Source organism: Copidosoma floridanum, unplaced genomic scaffold (assembly GCF_036245765.1).
Source record: "Copidosoma floridanum isolate Cflo_tuat_1 unplaced genomic scaffold, Cflo_Japanese_pri ptg000033l, whole genome shotgun sequence".
Taxonomy (NCBI): domain Eukaryota; kingdom Metazoa; phylum Arthropoda; class Insecta; order Hymenoptera; family Encyrtidae; genus Copidosoma; species Copidosoma floridanum.
This window is the reverse complement of record NW_028321910.1, coordinates 1,098,661-1,114,109: the sequence shown is the minus strand read 5'-3', so window position 1 is coordinate 1,114,109 and position 15,449 is coordinate 1,098,661. Positions and strand designations below refer to the sequence as shown.

Sequence of the window (15,449 nt, the reverse complement as noted above, 5' to 3'; positions counted from 1 at the left end):
ACTGCATTTGTAGGATTTCCGTTTTGGTGGGATTGGTAATTTTTTTTTAACAAATTCTTCTATTAGTCCCTTATTGTCTTCAGTGTATGGAGAAGCTAAATATTTAGTTTAAAATACTCCAGATGGCTGGAGGTTGTTTAAGTACACCACGGGAACAACAATATGTACGTCATTTTCGAAGAGCTCTGTCTCAATGAATTTCACAAAGATGAAGTCGCTCGCTGTCAGTTATACACTCTATCTAAAATGAATGTAATTATTTTAAAGATAAAGATTTTGTAAAATGGAGATGTGTATTTTTTTAAATTTTCAGTTACGACCAAAATCGGATTATTATCATAAGTAAATATTTCAAAAGTAAGGTTACGATAATAAATCATCTAAATTCTTTTAGTACAAATATAAATACATAATAAAAGTTTAAATAGTAATAAACAAGTAGACAAAATGATCATGAGATTACCTCCTTTATGTCTTTGTATAAGTAAAACTGTAATAGATTAAACTGGCACTTAATCGTAATGAACTGGAATGACTGACAACTATGTTTTTGTTTACATTCGTCAATAACATATAAATATATGGACTATTAGGGCAAAATTGTACTGAAGAGATAAAACAAAATTTTATGTACGTGTCAATATGACGTGAAAGTAAAATGCAATAATAGAAAAATAATTTTTTTAAATATTTAAAAAATTTCAATATTGCACAGTAAAGTTAAAATTTTTTTGTTTTTTGTAAAAATGTCTTTGTACACATCAACTATATTCAGATCTTATAGCTGTCGATGCATGTGTAATAGTGGTATTGTAATTGTTACCCAGGATCTGATTCAACTTCGATGATATTTAAAAAAATCATTTTAAATTTTACTTCAGATAACTGGACTTCCACATTCTTTTAAATCACTATTTCTTTTACTTCAAACATATTTAAAGCTTTAAAATTTACAGGATGCTGGAAAGCGCTATCCACCACTGTAATCTCGTTACCACTGACATATAGGTTTCATGTTGTAAAAAAATATTTCGGATTCTGATAATTATACTATTATTCAAGAGCACAACATTATTGGAATTGCTACAAGTTAATTCACAATACTTGTAGAACACCCGTTTTATTTTTGAACACAACTTAACTCAAAACTTTCACTTCTCCTGGAATTTTTTCTGCTGATATAGGTTGATTTAATTCATCAATTTGATAACAAAGTTGTTGGAGTGGCTTATATGTACTTTTCAAACACTTTCTAAGCTTTCCCAAAAAGCTGTCATTCGCAAAGGGACTAATAATGTCGTTTACTGTGCACTATTTCTTGATAACATCATCAGCTACATGCAGTAAAGCATGCAGGTTACTTGTATTTATATTTTCACCATACCGTTTCGCTGATTCCTTTACAAAAATCTTTAAATACATTATTGCATGGTCTAAATAATTCTTATAAATATCCTGATGGGGCTATATAGGTCAATCAGATGAGGCTGAATGAGCCAAGAAAAGTAGATAGCTCTTGTATGCATACATACATATGTTTACGTTTTAATCTGATTTAGTTTGGATGCCTACTCTGTTTCGATGTAAAAGTTAGTATTTGTAGTGAAATCGTGAGAAAATACAAGAAAAACACAGATAGGCAATCATAGACTGTCGAAGATATGAGAAAAGCTATAAATGCTGTTTCCACTGGAGAGAAGTACCGAAACGTAGCAAAGAAATTCAACATATTGCGTGAAAATTTGATAAGCAAGCTAAAAATTTCTATGAAAACTGTCAAAAATGATGGATATACGTTAAAACCAGGTATGTATTGTATAATAACCTACATTTATTAACCTTTTTTTGATAAATTTTGTAGTTATTTTATTTTGAAGTTATTCTAGTACTACAGGAAATTTATAATACTTTAATTTTGCTTACCAGTGTTAGGTCAGAAGGCTGTACTAAATAAGGAGCAAACTCAACATCTGTGTCATCAAATTTTTTTAAATGAACAAAAACTGCAAGGATTACTGCACTTAAAGTCAGAAAAATGGTGTACATGTATGCAAACGACTTAAAATTAAATCACAGATTTGATGATGTCAACCAATTAGCTGGTAAAGATTGGTTTTTTAAAAAGACATCCTTTGCTTTCTCTCCGAAAGCCAGAACCAACTTCATTGGCTATAGCCAATGGATTCAATTAAGATACTGTGGGAACATTTTATCTCTTATTGGACGACTTGTTAAAACAGTACGAATTTTAAGCTTAAGATATATATACCGTCGATAAGACAGGAGCGTCATGTAATCCAAAGACATACTTAAAAATTATTGCTCAGAAAGAGAAACGCCAAATTGGATGTAAAGTTTCGGCAAAAAAGGGACCACTGTCCCTACTTGTAGATGTTTTTCTAACTCTGGTAGATACAGGCCATCTTTTTTAATTTTTCCGCGCAAAACTGAAACCCCAAAGTATTATGAGGGAAAACAGGATGATGCATAGGCCATATTCAATGGAAGTGGATGGATGGACGAACTAAAATTTACCAAGTATCTAAAAAAGTTAATTGAATTTTCGAATGCAAGTAAGGACAAATCCGTTACGCTGATAAGTACTCGATGGATATACAACGCGTATAAAAAATTTGGAGGCTATCAAGTTGGCTAAAAATCATGACGTTGTGATGCTTTACTTGTCTCTGCATTGCACGAATAAATTTCAATCTCTTGATGTCTTCTGCATGACGCCTTTAAACAATTATTACTCTGCTAAAATTAATAAATAGGTCGCGAGACCTCCCGCACTCTACTATTCGACTCAAAGATATTTTTTCTATTTTCACACCTGCTTTTACAAAATCTTCTTCGATGGAGACAACTGTTAATAGCTTCCAAAAAATGGAGTTGTACCCATTCAATTCAAATATTTTTAGTGATGCTGATTTTTCTTTAATCAGCCAGCCAGCACTGAAACTCCGACTACTGCGTTGTACGAAAATATGATAAGTAAAAATTCATTGATTCGAAAAAGTACTACTATATTGTGTAATTGGTTTGCACGTATTTCAAATCAAATCTTAATCAACTTTTATGTCCATGGGTTATCCAAGAAGCACATCCAGAAGCGTGAAAGTATCTCTTGGCCAACCTTCAAGCTCTATGATAGAAACTATAACCTCTGTCGGTACAAATAGAGAAAATGCTGCTCAATCAAAAGAATTAAACTCTAACGTGAGAGCCATTATGAGTCCTTTTCCTGTTATTGCAACCTGCAGTAGTGATACTTCACACACGCATATTACAAGCATAGAAACAGTAACTGCAGCATCTTTGTCATCAATTGATACTTGCCCAAGAGTAGAGATGAACGGGCAAAGTTCAGTCTCTCGATCAAGCAATGCTTCTCATACTCGTAGTAATATTATTACTCCTAAAAACAAGATTATTGGAGCAGTAAAGAAAGCTGTTAATAAAGAGCTAAATCAATTATTTAATCAATTGTCTAATACAAACATTTAAGCAAAGCCAGTATTCACAAGTTTTTTCAACGAGTTGCATATTTTAAAAAAGTTACATAACAAAGCATTTTATTGTATTTAGGTTGCGAAAAAAAGAAGTATACGTGGAAAAACTGCAGCCATTACTTCAGATCAGTATGAAAATTGACTTACTTTAGCAACATAAAAACAAAAAACTACATCCAAAACCAAAAATAAAGCAAAAAAAAAAAAAAAAGTACTAAAAGACACATCAAATATTAAAGTGATGCAAGAATCTTCATTATTTTATGCATTGTTTTTGTTGATGAATCCGCAGTTCCGACAATGAGCCAGAATATTTCATTATCAAATGATATAAACGTGCTACAGCCAGTAAACCAGCAATCTTTTCAAAATCATCCATTACAGTATTTTTGTCTGCCTTAAAAAAACAATTTTACAAGTTTTGTTTCGTATTTCTAAGCATTTGCTTGAATATGATTGTAAAAGTTAATGTATCTAAAGAATTCAATTAAAATTTATAAATAATTTCAAATGAATAGTATATTACGTCACAAGGCAGGGAAGTAGTACATTCCCGTCTACGTGGATATTCATGGCAAATACGCGGACGGTGATGTGCTATTTTGCTGCCGAGTGGCGTATACGATTTTTCTTCATACCCGGCGGGAAGTTCGCGACTCAAATAAAGTTATTTGTTTTTTAATTTTATATAAAATCAACACGCAGTCGTTCCGTCGTTCATTGTGAACGCTTATTCATTTGTTTATATCTAGAGAAATAAGTGCAAGCGAGATAGAAAACACTGTATAGCGACTCCGATACTGTATGCAGCAGCCACGCTCGTAGAAGTAGTTCAATTCTATATGAAATTCGATTACACACAAAATTTATGTGAAAATCTTTTATACCGGCACTATGGGAATTATGTTAGTATATAAATCTACTTGGAAACAAAACAGACCTATAGGTATGTCACCAAGTACATAAGCTTCATTCATATACTCACAGAATTGCTTTCAGTACTCAGACGTACAGAGACTGAGTACTTGAATATTTTCAATTGTTGAGTATAACACTACTCACTGGCTAAAATCATTAATTTTACATTCTGCAATCTACATATTTGCACGGCATAAGTATTGAGGTTATGATCCGACTGTTTTGGCTTTCGTCAGCTGAGTATAGTACATTGTCAACTATAGTTATATACACATGAGTAGCTGACGACTGACATGAGAAATTAACTAGGAGAGAGCTGCGTGGTACCTTAGCGTGCAACAAAAAAGTTCTCGTCCTGGTCAAGAATGCCAAACTCCCCGGCCTTAAATCAGGACGGGAATGCGAACTTCCCGTCAGAGTATGATGAAAAAAATTTTACAATGAAAACATTTTATGAATCACTATAAATTAACACGAAGAGTCGAATCTGTGATTTAAAGTAACAAAGTTATTTCAACAAGAAATGTATATGTGCCAAAGTTTGTTGTTATGTCAATACTAAGTATAATAAATTAACCAATAGGTATTGTAATAAAAATAACTCAATACATGTACAATATTATTCAGATTTCAATCTGTAATTTGAGATTTCAACAATTGTTCCAATCAACCAATTCCATTATAATTTATGTGCACGGAACGGATCATTTTGTTAGTGAATGAAAATGTTGATAACTTAATAATTTTTTGTAATAGCAGTTAATAATAAAGATTTGAAAGACGTTTGTTTTGCAATATTTCATTTCCTATTTCTTAAAAGGATCATACATCTCTGTTATTTCTACCTACGTTAAATTCAAGGCACCCATAAGAAATGTACAGGCCCATTCAGTCTCAGTGTACGCCTCATGTCCGAGGTAAAATGAGTCTTTGGATGTTGCAGTCCTTAATCCCATATATTTAAAAATCAGTTGCGTTTGAAAGCCAAAAAAAATTTTAGTTATATTTCTGAAATGTTTTAGGATCTTATGTATGGATTATATGTAAATCTCATAAATATTAAATTTTTCAAACCAAAATTGAATGTACAGAAAATAATAAGAATGTTAGGTTTCAATTTAAGGTGGCTCATCACACCTGTACTACCTATTTACGTGACATCAGACTATCACACCCAAACGTATCGAGTTATGAAGTTGCCACGCTTCAAGTAACCTGTTTTTTTTTCATTAAGAGTCACCTAATTAATAAAATATTATACAATATTTCCTAGCAGACCTACATTTTCTTGATGTCATTGAAAAGCTCATTATTTGTTTTTTTATTACCTAGTTTTATCATAAAAGTCAAAGTATAATTTGGAAGATATTTAATCAAATATTATTAAGATTGAATGGCCTTTTGCAAGAAACCTTGGCACAGTTACTGGCTGCTAAATTTGGGCCACTAAAGCAACCTTTTTTTTCAGTGGCCATATACTAAAGCATCTGACATACTCAGATAATTATAAGTAATTATTGCCTGCGGTCGGATGTACGACTTCTATTTATTGTATAGTCTAAAATAGATTCATAGCTTTTAAATGATACCTAACAAAAGATAAAATTTTAAAAGCTGTTTAAAATATATGATGTTCTTTTAATAACAGCTACTAAGTGGCCAGTAACTAGTACTTTTACCTTAAACATGAAATTTTTAAGTGATTCGTCTTGAGAAAATTGCCTGGCAACATGGTTTGAAGCTTTGCGAGATGATTCAGTTAATATTCGAGTGTTATTCCTGCAAGGTACATACATACTTAAAGTATTTTGATTTTGTGATGAGCGATCTTAAGAGAATAACATATTTGTAAAAAGTAGATATGACTACTGAGTACTTGTATTTTTACACGTTTACGACGTTATATTACAAGAATTATAAATTTTTTTACTCTGGTGGAAAATCGTAGCAGTCGTGCTATAAATGCAAAAAGTTACTTTTTGGTATTAATTAAGACACTTGCTCTATTTTTCCAGAGTGTCCACACAAAAAACTAACGGATAATGAAATTAAAGTAAGGCTCAGGAAACGTTACTGTCAACTACCCGAAATTCGAGCCAAACGGCTACAACAGCAGCTGCAAAAGGAAACACGACGCAACAGGCTAATGGCTAAAATATTCTGTAAAAAATTACAACAAAGAGTATTAAAGGGACAAGTTGATCTGTCTCAAAGTGTGAGTGTTATTTCAAACTTGTAGCATTTGAGGAAGTTAAGTATGTACTAAGAACACTTTTATTGGATTGAAAGCATGTGTACGAAATAATACAAATTGTACTAACCAGAAGTCATTATTATAAAAGAATGTGTGTGTGTGTGCGCGCGCACGCGCGTGCATGTGTGTAAATATATGTATACATGGAGCATCCCTCGTAAACGGAGACAAATAATGTTTCTCTTTAAACTTCGGGTGTAGATCGTACTCCATGAAAGAATATTAGGGTAATTTTATTAAATTTTGACCAACACCACTGCTATCAGTCATAGTAAAAAATTTAGAATTTTTTTTCGACCGCCAACTTATAAATTTTCGAGGAAAGATTATGCTGACGAAAAAAAAAATCCTCATTAGCATTTTTTTCCAAGTAAAATATGTATATTTGATGTATCTTTAGAGCTTTTATTGCGGGACAAAAATTGTTTTTTCTCATACCCTAACCGAAAGTACATCTTTGTTTTCCCTGTTTTCAGGAAGCAAAATGCAGTATTCCTCCCAGATAAAAAATCGCATGTACTGCTCATAAAAAAAGTAGTTTTACATCATCTGCATGGTTGCCTCGCAAAGGATGTCAAAATACTCTTACTTATAAGCAGTAAATGCAATTTATACTGGAGAGGTCATGTTGCATTTTTCTCCCTGATATACCGGAAAAACATCGTACTTCCGGCAAAGGAAGAGAGAAAAATTGGATCGAGCCTCGGGATGAGAGTATGGCATCATCTCTCGCCTTCGGTTTGGGTGGCAACTCACATCTGGAAGAGTATACCGGTACGTAATATACTATTTCATGTATAAATATTTAGTTATGAACAAAATTTTTGAAAATGTGTTACTTTTTTCGTAGAACTCATGATTAACTTTAAATTTAAAAAAAATATGGGTGAAACTAACCTTGAGATTTTCAAAAATGTGCATATCTTATTCTACAGAAAACATGTTAACAAAATATATATTATTCATTTTTCTTTTTACCATCATAATTTTTCCTCTGGAATTCAGTACTTGACGGTCTAACAAAAAATTTGAAATTTGTAACAGTCACTTATGACTGTGGTATTGGTCAAAAAATCTGAAAAAATTACAGTAATGTACTCTCATAAAGTACTACTTACACCTGAAAAATAAAAAAAATTAAAATTTTTTCATCTCTGTAAATGTGGAATGTTTCATATGTACACAATATATATATATCGTTTTAACTCATTAATGAACAAAAATAATTCAGTGTGGCCTTACTTCAGATATTATTGCATGATTCTGAATGTATAAAAAAAAAATTTTTCAATAATGTATAATAATAAAAATATATAATTCTTAAATAATTGGACTTGAAAAATTAAATTATAATTTTCAATTCGAAAAACTAAAAAAAAATTACTTAATTAAAAACCAGGACAATGCATAAGTGTTAATGTTATTTTAAAATGGAAAATTTAAGTTGTACTCGTCTTCATAAGAGGACTCGTAATATTGCAAGTAGGTTTAAGAACTGGTGTCAAATTCAAAACACTCACAATTCATCCAGTCTTCTTTTTCGTAAATACTCATTTTTTCAAACTTTTACAACTCATACAGTAATAAAATCATCATATGTATCAAGTTAAGTTCTTTTTACTCAGTTTACACAAATTTAACGAAATGTAGATAAAAATTTGAACATGCTATTACTTAATTACGAATCTGCTTCTCTACTACTTATCTCACATTAGAGTGATAGAATTAGTCCAGGAAATTCTGGTGAAGAAAAAAAAAAATAAATAAAATAAAAATAAAAAAAATTGTACTCGCTACGAAATCGTATTCAAAAAAGATTGTAGTACTTTTTAACAGCTGAAAATGTCAGTAAAGGCCCCCAAAAAATGGTAAAAATGGCAAAAACAGGTTTTTTGCGTCTAGATGAAAAGCTACAGACTGTACAAAAAAAAGTTTGAGATAAAAAAGATGCACAATTTCAAGACGAAAAAAATTTGATCCGCAGAATTAAAATTGGTTAATAAAATCGGTTTAAAAAACAGTATTTTTCAGCTGGCCGAGTAGTGGGGCGCGCCTTCAGCGGCGCTCCACAGCACTTAATACTTACTGGAGGTTTCATAAAACAGAATTCCAGCATAATGTAAAGTAATTCTAGAGAAACCAAGGCCTTTTTGTAAAATTTACGTTAATTTACTTTTTCATGGCCATTTTTCGAAAGGATCTTTTTTCACTTTTTTTAGCGGTTCGGCAAAAGTTTACCACCGATCTTTCTAAAATTTGGTGTACATGTTGGAAGCTATAATACCTACCTTCTCTCTAAATTTCGGCTCTTAATATTCATTAGAACAAGAGTTATTTGCAAATTGCAAAAAACTGTCATTTTTGGCCATTTTTTCGAAATTTTAATTAATCTCAACCAATTTTAATTCTGCTGGTTGCATTTTTTTTGTTTTAAAATTGTGCATATTTTTTATCTAAAATTTGTATTTTGAACAGTCTGTAGTTTTTCGTCCATACACGCAAAACTTGTTTTTGCCATTTTTACAATTTTTTTTTGGCCTTTACTGACATTTTCAGCTGTTAAAAAGTATTGCAATCTTTTTTTGAATACGATTACCAAGTGAGTACTAAATTTTTTTTTTTTTTTTTTAATCAGCATTTACTTGAAAATCAGGGGTCAAAAAGCTAATTGTATCACTCTACATGGTATACAAACTTTTCTGCAGGTATCAAGTTCATTATACTTATTTTATAAATTACTCGTTGTACTTATCTTAAACAGAATTGGAAATTATTAAAAAAATATAAACTAAAAATTCGGCCTATGAAATATTTTTTAAACTAAAGTCAATTTAATTTTATTAATTTAAAATTTTATAAAAACAGTTATAAATAATTGAATGACAGTAGTTAGCATACTGCAATGCGAAACAATAGAGTATGTAAGTAACAAAATGTATTCGTCACATTTGCATAGCTAAAGTGGTAGCTATAATTTTACGCACAATAACTTCAGTTTGAAAATTTAATATAACGTACAAAAATTTTAGAAACAGTGCTTAAATTATTTGTGTAAGACAATATCTTTATACACTTAAAATTAATTATTTATATCATGTAAAAACAAAATAAAAGTAGAATTATTTATTATTTTCTTTGAGATTTTCGATCGAGAGTGATTCAATAGACTTATATCAATACAATGAATGTGCGTTACAATCTTTGTACCTCATTATCTAAGTAAATTTTTAAACATTTCTAACAAATTTTCTAAGAACTGAAAATGTTATTTTATACAGTAGTATTAAACCGAAGTACAATTAGCAAAACATGGCATTTGCGTTAATGTTGTGCTAGTTTTAATGAAACGCAAGTAATTAAGTCATTTGTGATGAAAAGTGTTGCTACGTTAGTATTGAGACTTAAATTATTTTTTATCAATATCAAATATGCTTAAACAATACGAGAAGCTTGTGCTAATCGTTGAGAGCCACTACCATACACATATAGCTGTGGTGCTATGTATGTGTCATATCTGTGTTCATTTATGTGACTAAAGTAAATGATCTGGTAACCTCGCATTTGTCGATCGAAAAAAGTCAGATTGAATGTTGTATTTACTATATGTATACTGTGTTTATAACCTTCAGATGCCGGTAGGTGCAACAGGTGACATGTGACGGCAACTTTTCTAATTTGTTAGTTCTTGTGAATTATTCATTTGAAAAAATGTGGAAACATCAATATAAAAATTCAAGAGGAGATTTTAATGTTATTAAAAGAGAGGAAAAAAAGAAAAAGGCACTTGTTGCAATATCATCTGCAAAAAAAAATTCGCAATCGAAAAGAGCACCTCGAAAGAATTATATACCTAGTTGTCATTGAATTGTTAATTTGAAAGAATTTATTCGATTATTAAAATTCTTCACCTGTTAAGGTATTTTAGATCTGGTAACAATTGAGTGAATCTCGCATTGGTTGACACAGTACTTTTTCTGTTTGTGAAAAATGTAAAAACAATAATAAAATTCAGACAAGTATTTTTCGTAAAACTGATAGAAAAATTTTTTTAAACACAAACACGTCTGTCGTACTTCGTAATTATTTTAAAACAACTTACTGCACTACTTGAAATTATTTGTCTCAAGCTAACTATTGTGAGTATTACTTTTTACAGGCGCAATCCATTCTGGCTCAGGCTATACTGCTCTGTCAAAGTTGTTATCTTGTGTTGATATTCCTGTAATCTGTAAAAAACTCTACAATAAATACAAATCTCAGGTGGGAAAGTCTATCGAAGAAGCTGCCAAAGTAAGCTGCGGACGAGCAGCTTGTGAAGAAAGACACTTAGTTGTAGAAAAAATAAATGAATTATCAAACTTATTGTAAGTTTCCGTAGAACTCATGAGTGTAGTGATACGGTTTTTAATATCATGTTTCTACAGCCTTTAGGGGAACCGTGTAATATTTAGGGATTTTTTTTCTTTTAACAATTAATTTTTTTGTCTACAACAGTTTTTAGTGATTTATTCCCATTAAAAATTTATTTTCTACATCTAACATATTAATAAGAATTTTTTTTTACAAATTTACGTACGATCCTGTTTGTGTACGTACTGATCATTTGTTTAATCAAAATGAAAAATGCGATGACTGGTATTTAAGGAAAGTAAATTCTACGTATGAAATGTGCATCCTTACCGATGCAAATTTACACATAAAACTTGGAGAAATATTTGATAAGTACGTGAAAAACGCAAAAAAGTTTAGTTGTTCGGCATCTAGTCAAGTGAACGAATCTATGAGTAATATTATAGCTTACAAACTGTCGAAAAATATTTGCTGTAGTAAAAGTATGTCAGCTGATAAAAGGGTTTAAGTGCTATGTGCAACAATAATGATAGAGAATCAACCATTCTGAATATTAAGATCAAATTATGTTTGCCTTTAGGTAAATTTACAACAACACATGCTGTAAGATTTGACAGAGTTAATAACAACACGATAACGATAAGTTAATAACAAAAATGAGGGTAATAATAACAACACAATCTCTGCTTCAAACATAACACGAAGTCCTTTCTTTGTTGCCACATTCATCGAGTACAGGTTTTTGGCAAAGGTAGGTACATACAAAACATCTTCGAGACGCCCTTCATGCGAGAGGGGGTAAATCCTACATCCGGAAATCCTACATGAGCATGCATATTCTACACTAGCAATTCAAACATTCCGTTATTTAACATTTGATGATTCTACACAAGTAAAAGTGCGATGTAGAACAATAAATATGTCGAAAGTATCTACATTTTGACATGTTTAATGGGTGGAAAAAATTTTTTACTTATGGAGAACCAAGCGATGTAGAAAGTCAGCCAAACAATCGTATGTTTAACTCATCAGCTGTTCTACATGCTACTTATAAATCTTGATTTTGATCCAAATTGTTTTTAACATATTTTTATTACACATGTCAACAATTCAACATTATTTTTTTTAATATGTGAATAAATTTATGAAAATGTTGAATATCATCATTCAATTCAACACATGCTCTTTCAGCACGTTTTTTTCATACATAGTACTTCATTTGATGATACTTATTCAACATGTGTTTCATCCTTTATACCCGCTTTTCACATTTCTACATTCGCATATTCATCATTTAGCATATTATTAAACATACTCTCTTTCTTCATAATATTTGTACTCTATGTTTTAAGTACTTGTGTCGAACTTTTGTCATGCTTAATGTATTATGCAGAATACATTTGCGTCGAATAAAATTATGTTGAATAATTATTTGTCTATGTAGAATATATTATGCGTAACCATGATTATGCAGAATAGCCACTTCCCATCGACCAGCTTTTTTACGTATATTGTACCGACACCCGCCACTTCATGTTTTAGTCCCCAGTACGCCACCTAAATTTTTTTATGATTAATACATATCTAAATTTTCGTTAGCAGCTTCATTTTAAAGAGTCTACCAAACTTTCTCATTACACTTATGTCCGAAAGTGCTGCTTTTTGGCAGTAGAACGCGTAAAGTGTGTCGAATAGGTGATTTCTTCTTTTGCAACGAATACATATTCTATTTTAACACATTAGACACATAATTTACTTACAAGTTCGAAAACGTTTGTGTCCGACAAAAATTCTGCTGCGAATAGCTTGTCCACCAAATCAAAGATGTCGGATACATGATGTTTTGTTTTGCAATTAATACATGGCCTATTTTTGCACTATCGACTGCTAATTATAAATGAAATACAGTGGTCTTATTGTCCGACAATTTTTCTGCTGCGTTTTTTGTGGCCGACAACTCAAATACGTCGTGTAGGTGTGGTTTTGTTTTGTGATAAATACATGTCGGACAAGAAAAGCACACAGTATATATTATCAATACATGTAAGAAACAGCATTGTCCGACATAAAAACTGATTCTTGAAGTCAGTCGGACAAAAATAATGTACCAAGGTCTAAGAGGGGGCGAAAAAATCGTGGAATTCAATTCATACAATTTTAATAGTTTATTTTATAATTGCTTATGACAATTCATTTTTTGTTGTGACAATACAGAGCAGCTGTTGCAAATAATAATATAATTAAAGTGCCAAATAGAACTCAATTACATTTCATCATTATCCCAATTATTTTCTTGCTCGTCGTCGTCGCTCGCCTCAGTCTCCACGGAACTTTGAATCTCCTCTTCACTGTCATCATCAGCACCTAGGTAAATAAACAATTTGTTCAAAAATGTATTTTGTGTATATTATGACGGTTCAACATATTTGAGATTCTACTGACCGGATGTACTTGCTGATATGTTGTGAAAAGTCGGACTTATCGGGCCATCAAACCAAAGAAATTCGTACCGCTCATTTATCAGCGTCCAGCCGCAGTCCTCCGGTCTCTTTTCAGTTGGCGTTTTCATATGGGCATTGCACCATACGCTGGCTATATATATATAGTTCTCTTCACCTGCTGAAGTAACTCCTCTTTAGTTGGTGGTAAACAGGATGCATCGTATCCAACAACGGCTTTTTTGATAACTCTCTCGTCCTGACTCCTAATTTTATATCCTTTTACAAACAGCTCGTATCGGCCTGTGTTAACGTCAGCCGATTTCAAAGCATACATCTGACATACAAACTTGTGTATGGACTTGAAAATTTCACTAGTAATATTAATTTCTGTTGGCGAGCTTTGAATGAGGCTTACAAACGTCTCTTGGTATTTTAAATTTTGTTTTAAAATATTAAATGCTTTCTTCTTTCCTTTGCGATAAAATGACGGGTTATAGTCATTCCCTGTAAATATATGACATACGGCAAGTGCTCTGGGAAATTCATTGCCCAGCTCAGTATGGATTTTATAAATATTTAAATATACTTTTTTTGTTCCGCTGCTCATATTGATGAGCACTTCCGTCTCACTTTTACGAAACTGGAAATTCGAGACCATTATAACGGGTATGTCAGAGTCGGTGCAGTGAACTGTCACACGAAAATTCGCTTGAAGTTGGCAGATGTGATAAACTATTTTAGTGTCTGCTTCCTCGTGATAGCATGTCAAGTCATAATCAATCCTTCTTTTCATCCTACCGTCAATTGATTCATAAACATAGCACTTATCGAAGTTTAATTTGACGATCGTATTTGCACACAACAAGCTAAACCGATCGCTTGTCCAATCGTCTATGAGGAATTCTACCAATTTTTCTTTGAAACTCGAGCTTCGCAGCAATTTATTAAACTCGGCTGGTCGTTTATTTGCTCGGCGAATGTCATAGCAAAACTCATCATCACCTCTCAGACGATGCTCATAATCTTTGATACTTGGTGTGCTGTATCTATCAAAAACAAAATAAACTTCTTTTTTATTGATAGTTAAACACTTGAAAATATACTCGGAAATTTTTTCATAACTGCTAGGGACGTTTTTAAAGGTGTGTAATAAGTAAAATCCGTCATAGATGTGTATATCAGCTTCTGGAATCGGGGCTGCATCCAGTTGTTTTCCCTGTAATTCAGTTGTCACGACCGATTTTCGAGTTTTACAAATATTACCATCATAGTGACAGAATGAAAAAGATATCGGTTCTAGTGGATATGCCAAAGCTTTTTGTATTTCTACATTGCTCTGCAAAGAAGCATGCAGTAACCTACCAAAAACATCTCGCTGTATTTTTACTTCTTTTACTTGGCCGTTGACTTTGACTTTTCTCGTGTTTTTCTGACTAAAATTTATTATTTTGTTTTTCGCTATGGGCCTATCGAATCTTTCGGGATCCGCCAAACACTCCGCCACGAAATTTTTGCGCTGCTTTTCGCCTTCCACCTCGATACTAGACAAAAACCGGTAGATTTCGTCAGACACTGACTGCTCAGTTGCTACATTATATAGTTGGTTTTCCGACAAATCTGACGAGAATGGATTTGTACACTGCTGCATGAATAAGAGTATGTCATCTAATTTTTTAGACCAGTTTTTAATGACAGATGGTCTTAGGTCATTAGTGACATCATCAGATTTCCGTAAATCGCAGAAATTCACAAGTTCTGACGTAACGCTCGTGCGCAATGAGTGCGTTACTGCCCATTTTAATCGTGCAAAAAAAGAGTCGGTAAGATTTATAATACCAGAAGCTTTAGAAGCAGCATCAGCATTCACTGTTTGTTCCAAGGTGAGATCGGTTGATATTCTGGAAAATGATTTACTAGTTCTCTTTACACCCAAAAAACAATCTCCACAATCCACCCTCAAGCCTGGGTGACTGG

The 15,449-nt window shown here is 32.0% G+C and overlaps 1 protein-coding gene across 2 annotated transcripts in view; it reads left to right on the top strand.

Annotated features, from left to right (window-relative positions):
* LOC106641867 (uncharacterized) overlaps window positions 1–8,430 on the top strand; it is a 105,748-nt gene extending 97,318 nt beyond the window's left edge. The window contains exon 12 of one of the 2 annotated variants that reach the window (XM_089597546.1): window positions 6,446–8,430. In XM_089597546.1, the coding sequence (XP_089453672.1) occupies window positions 6,446–6,669 (224 nt within the window). In that variant the 3' untranslated portion in view covers window positions 6,670–8,430. The remainder of the gene's footprint in view (window positions 1–6,445) is intronic. The other variant, XM_089597547.1, reaches the window with a different exon arrangement.
* Window positions 8,431–15,449: the final 7,019 nt, after the last annotated feature.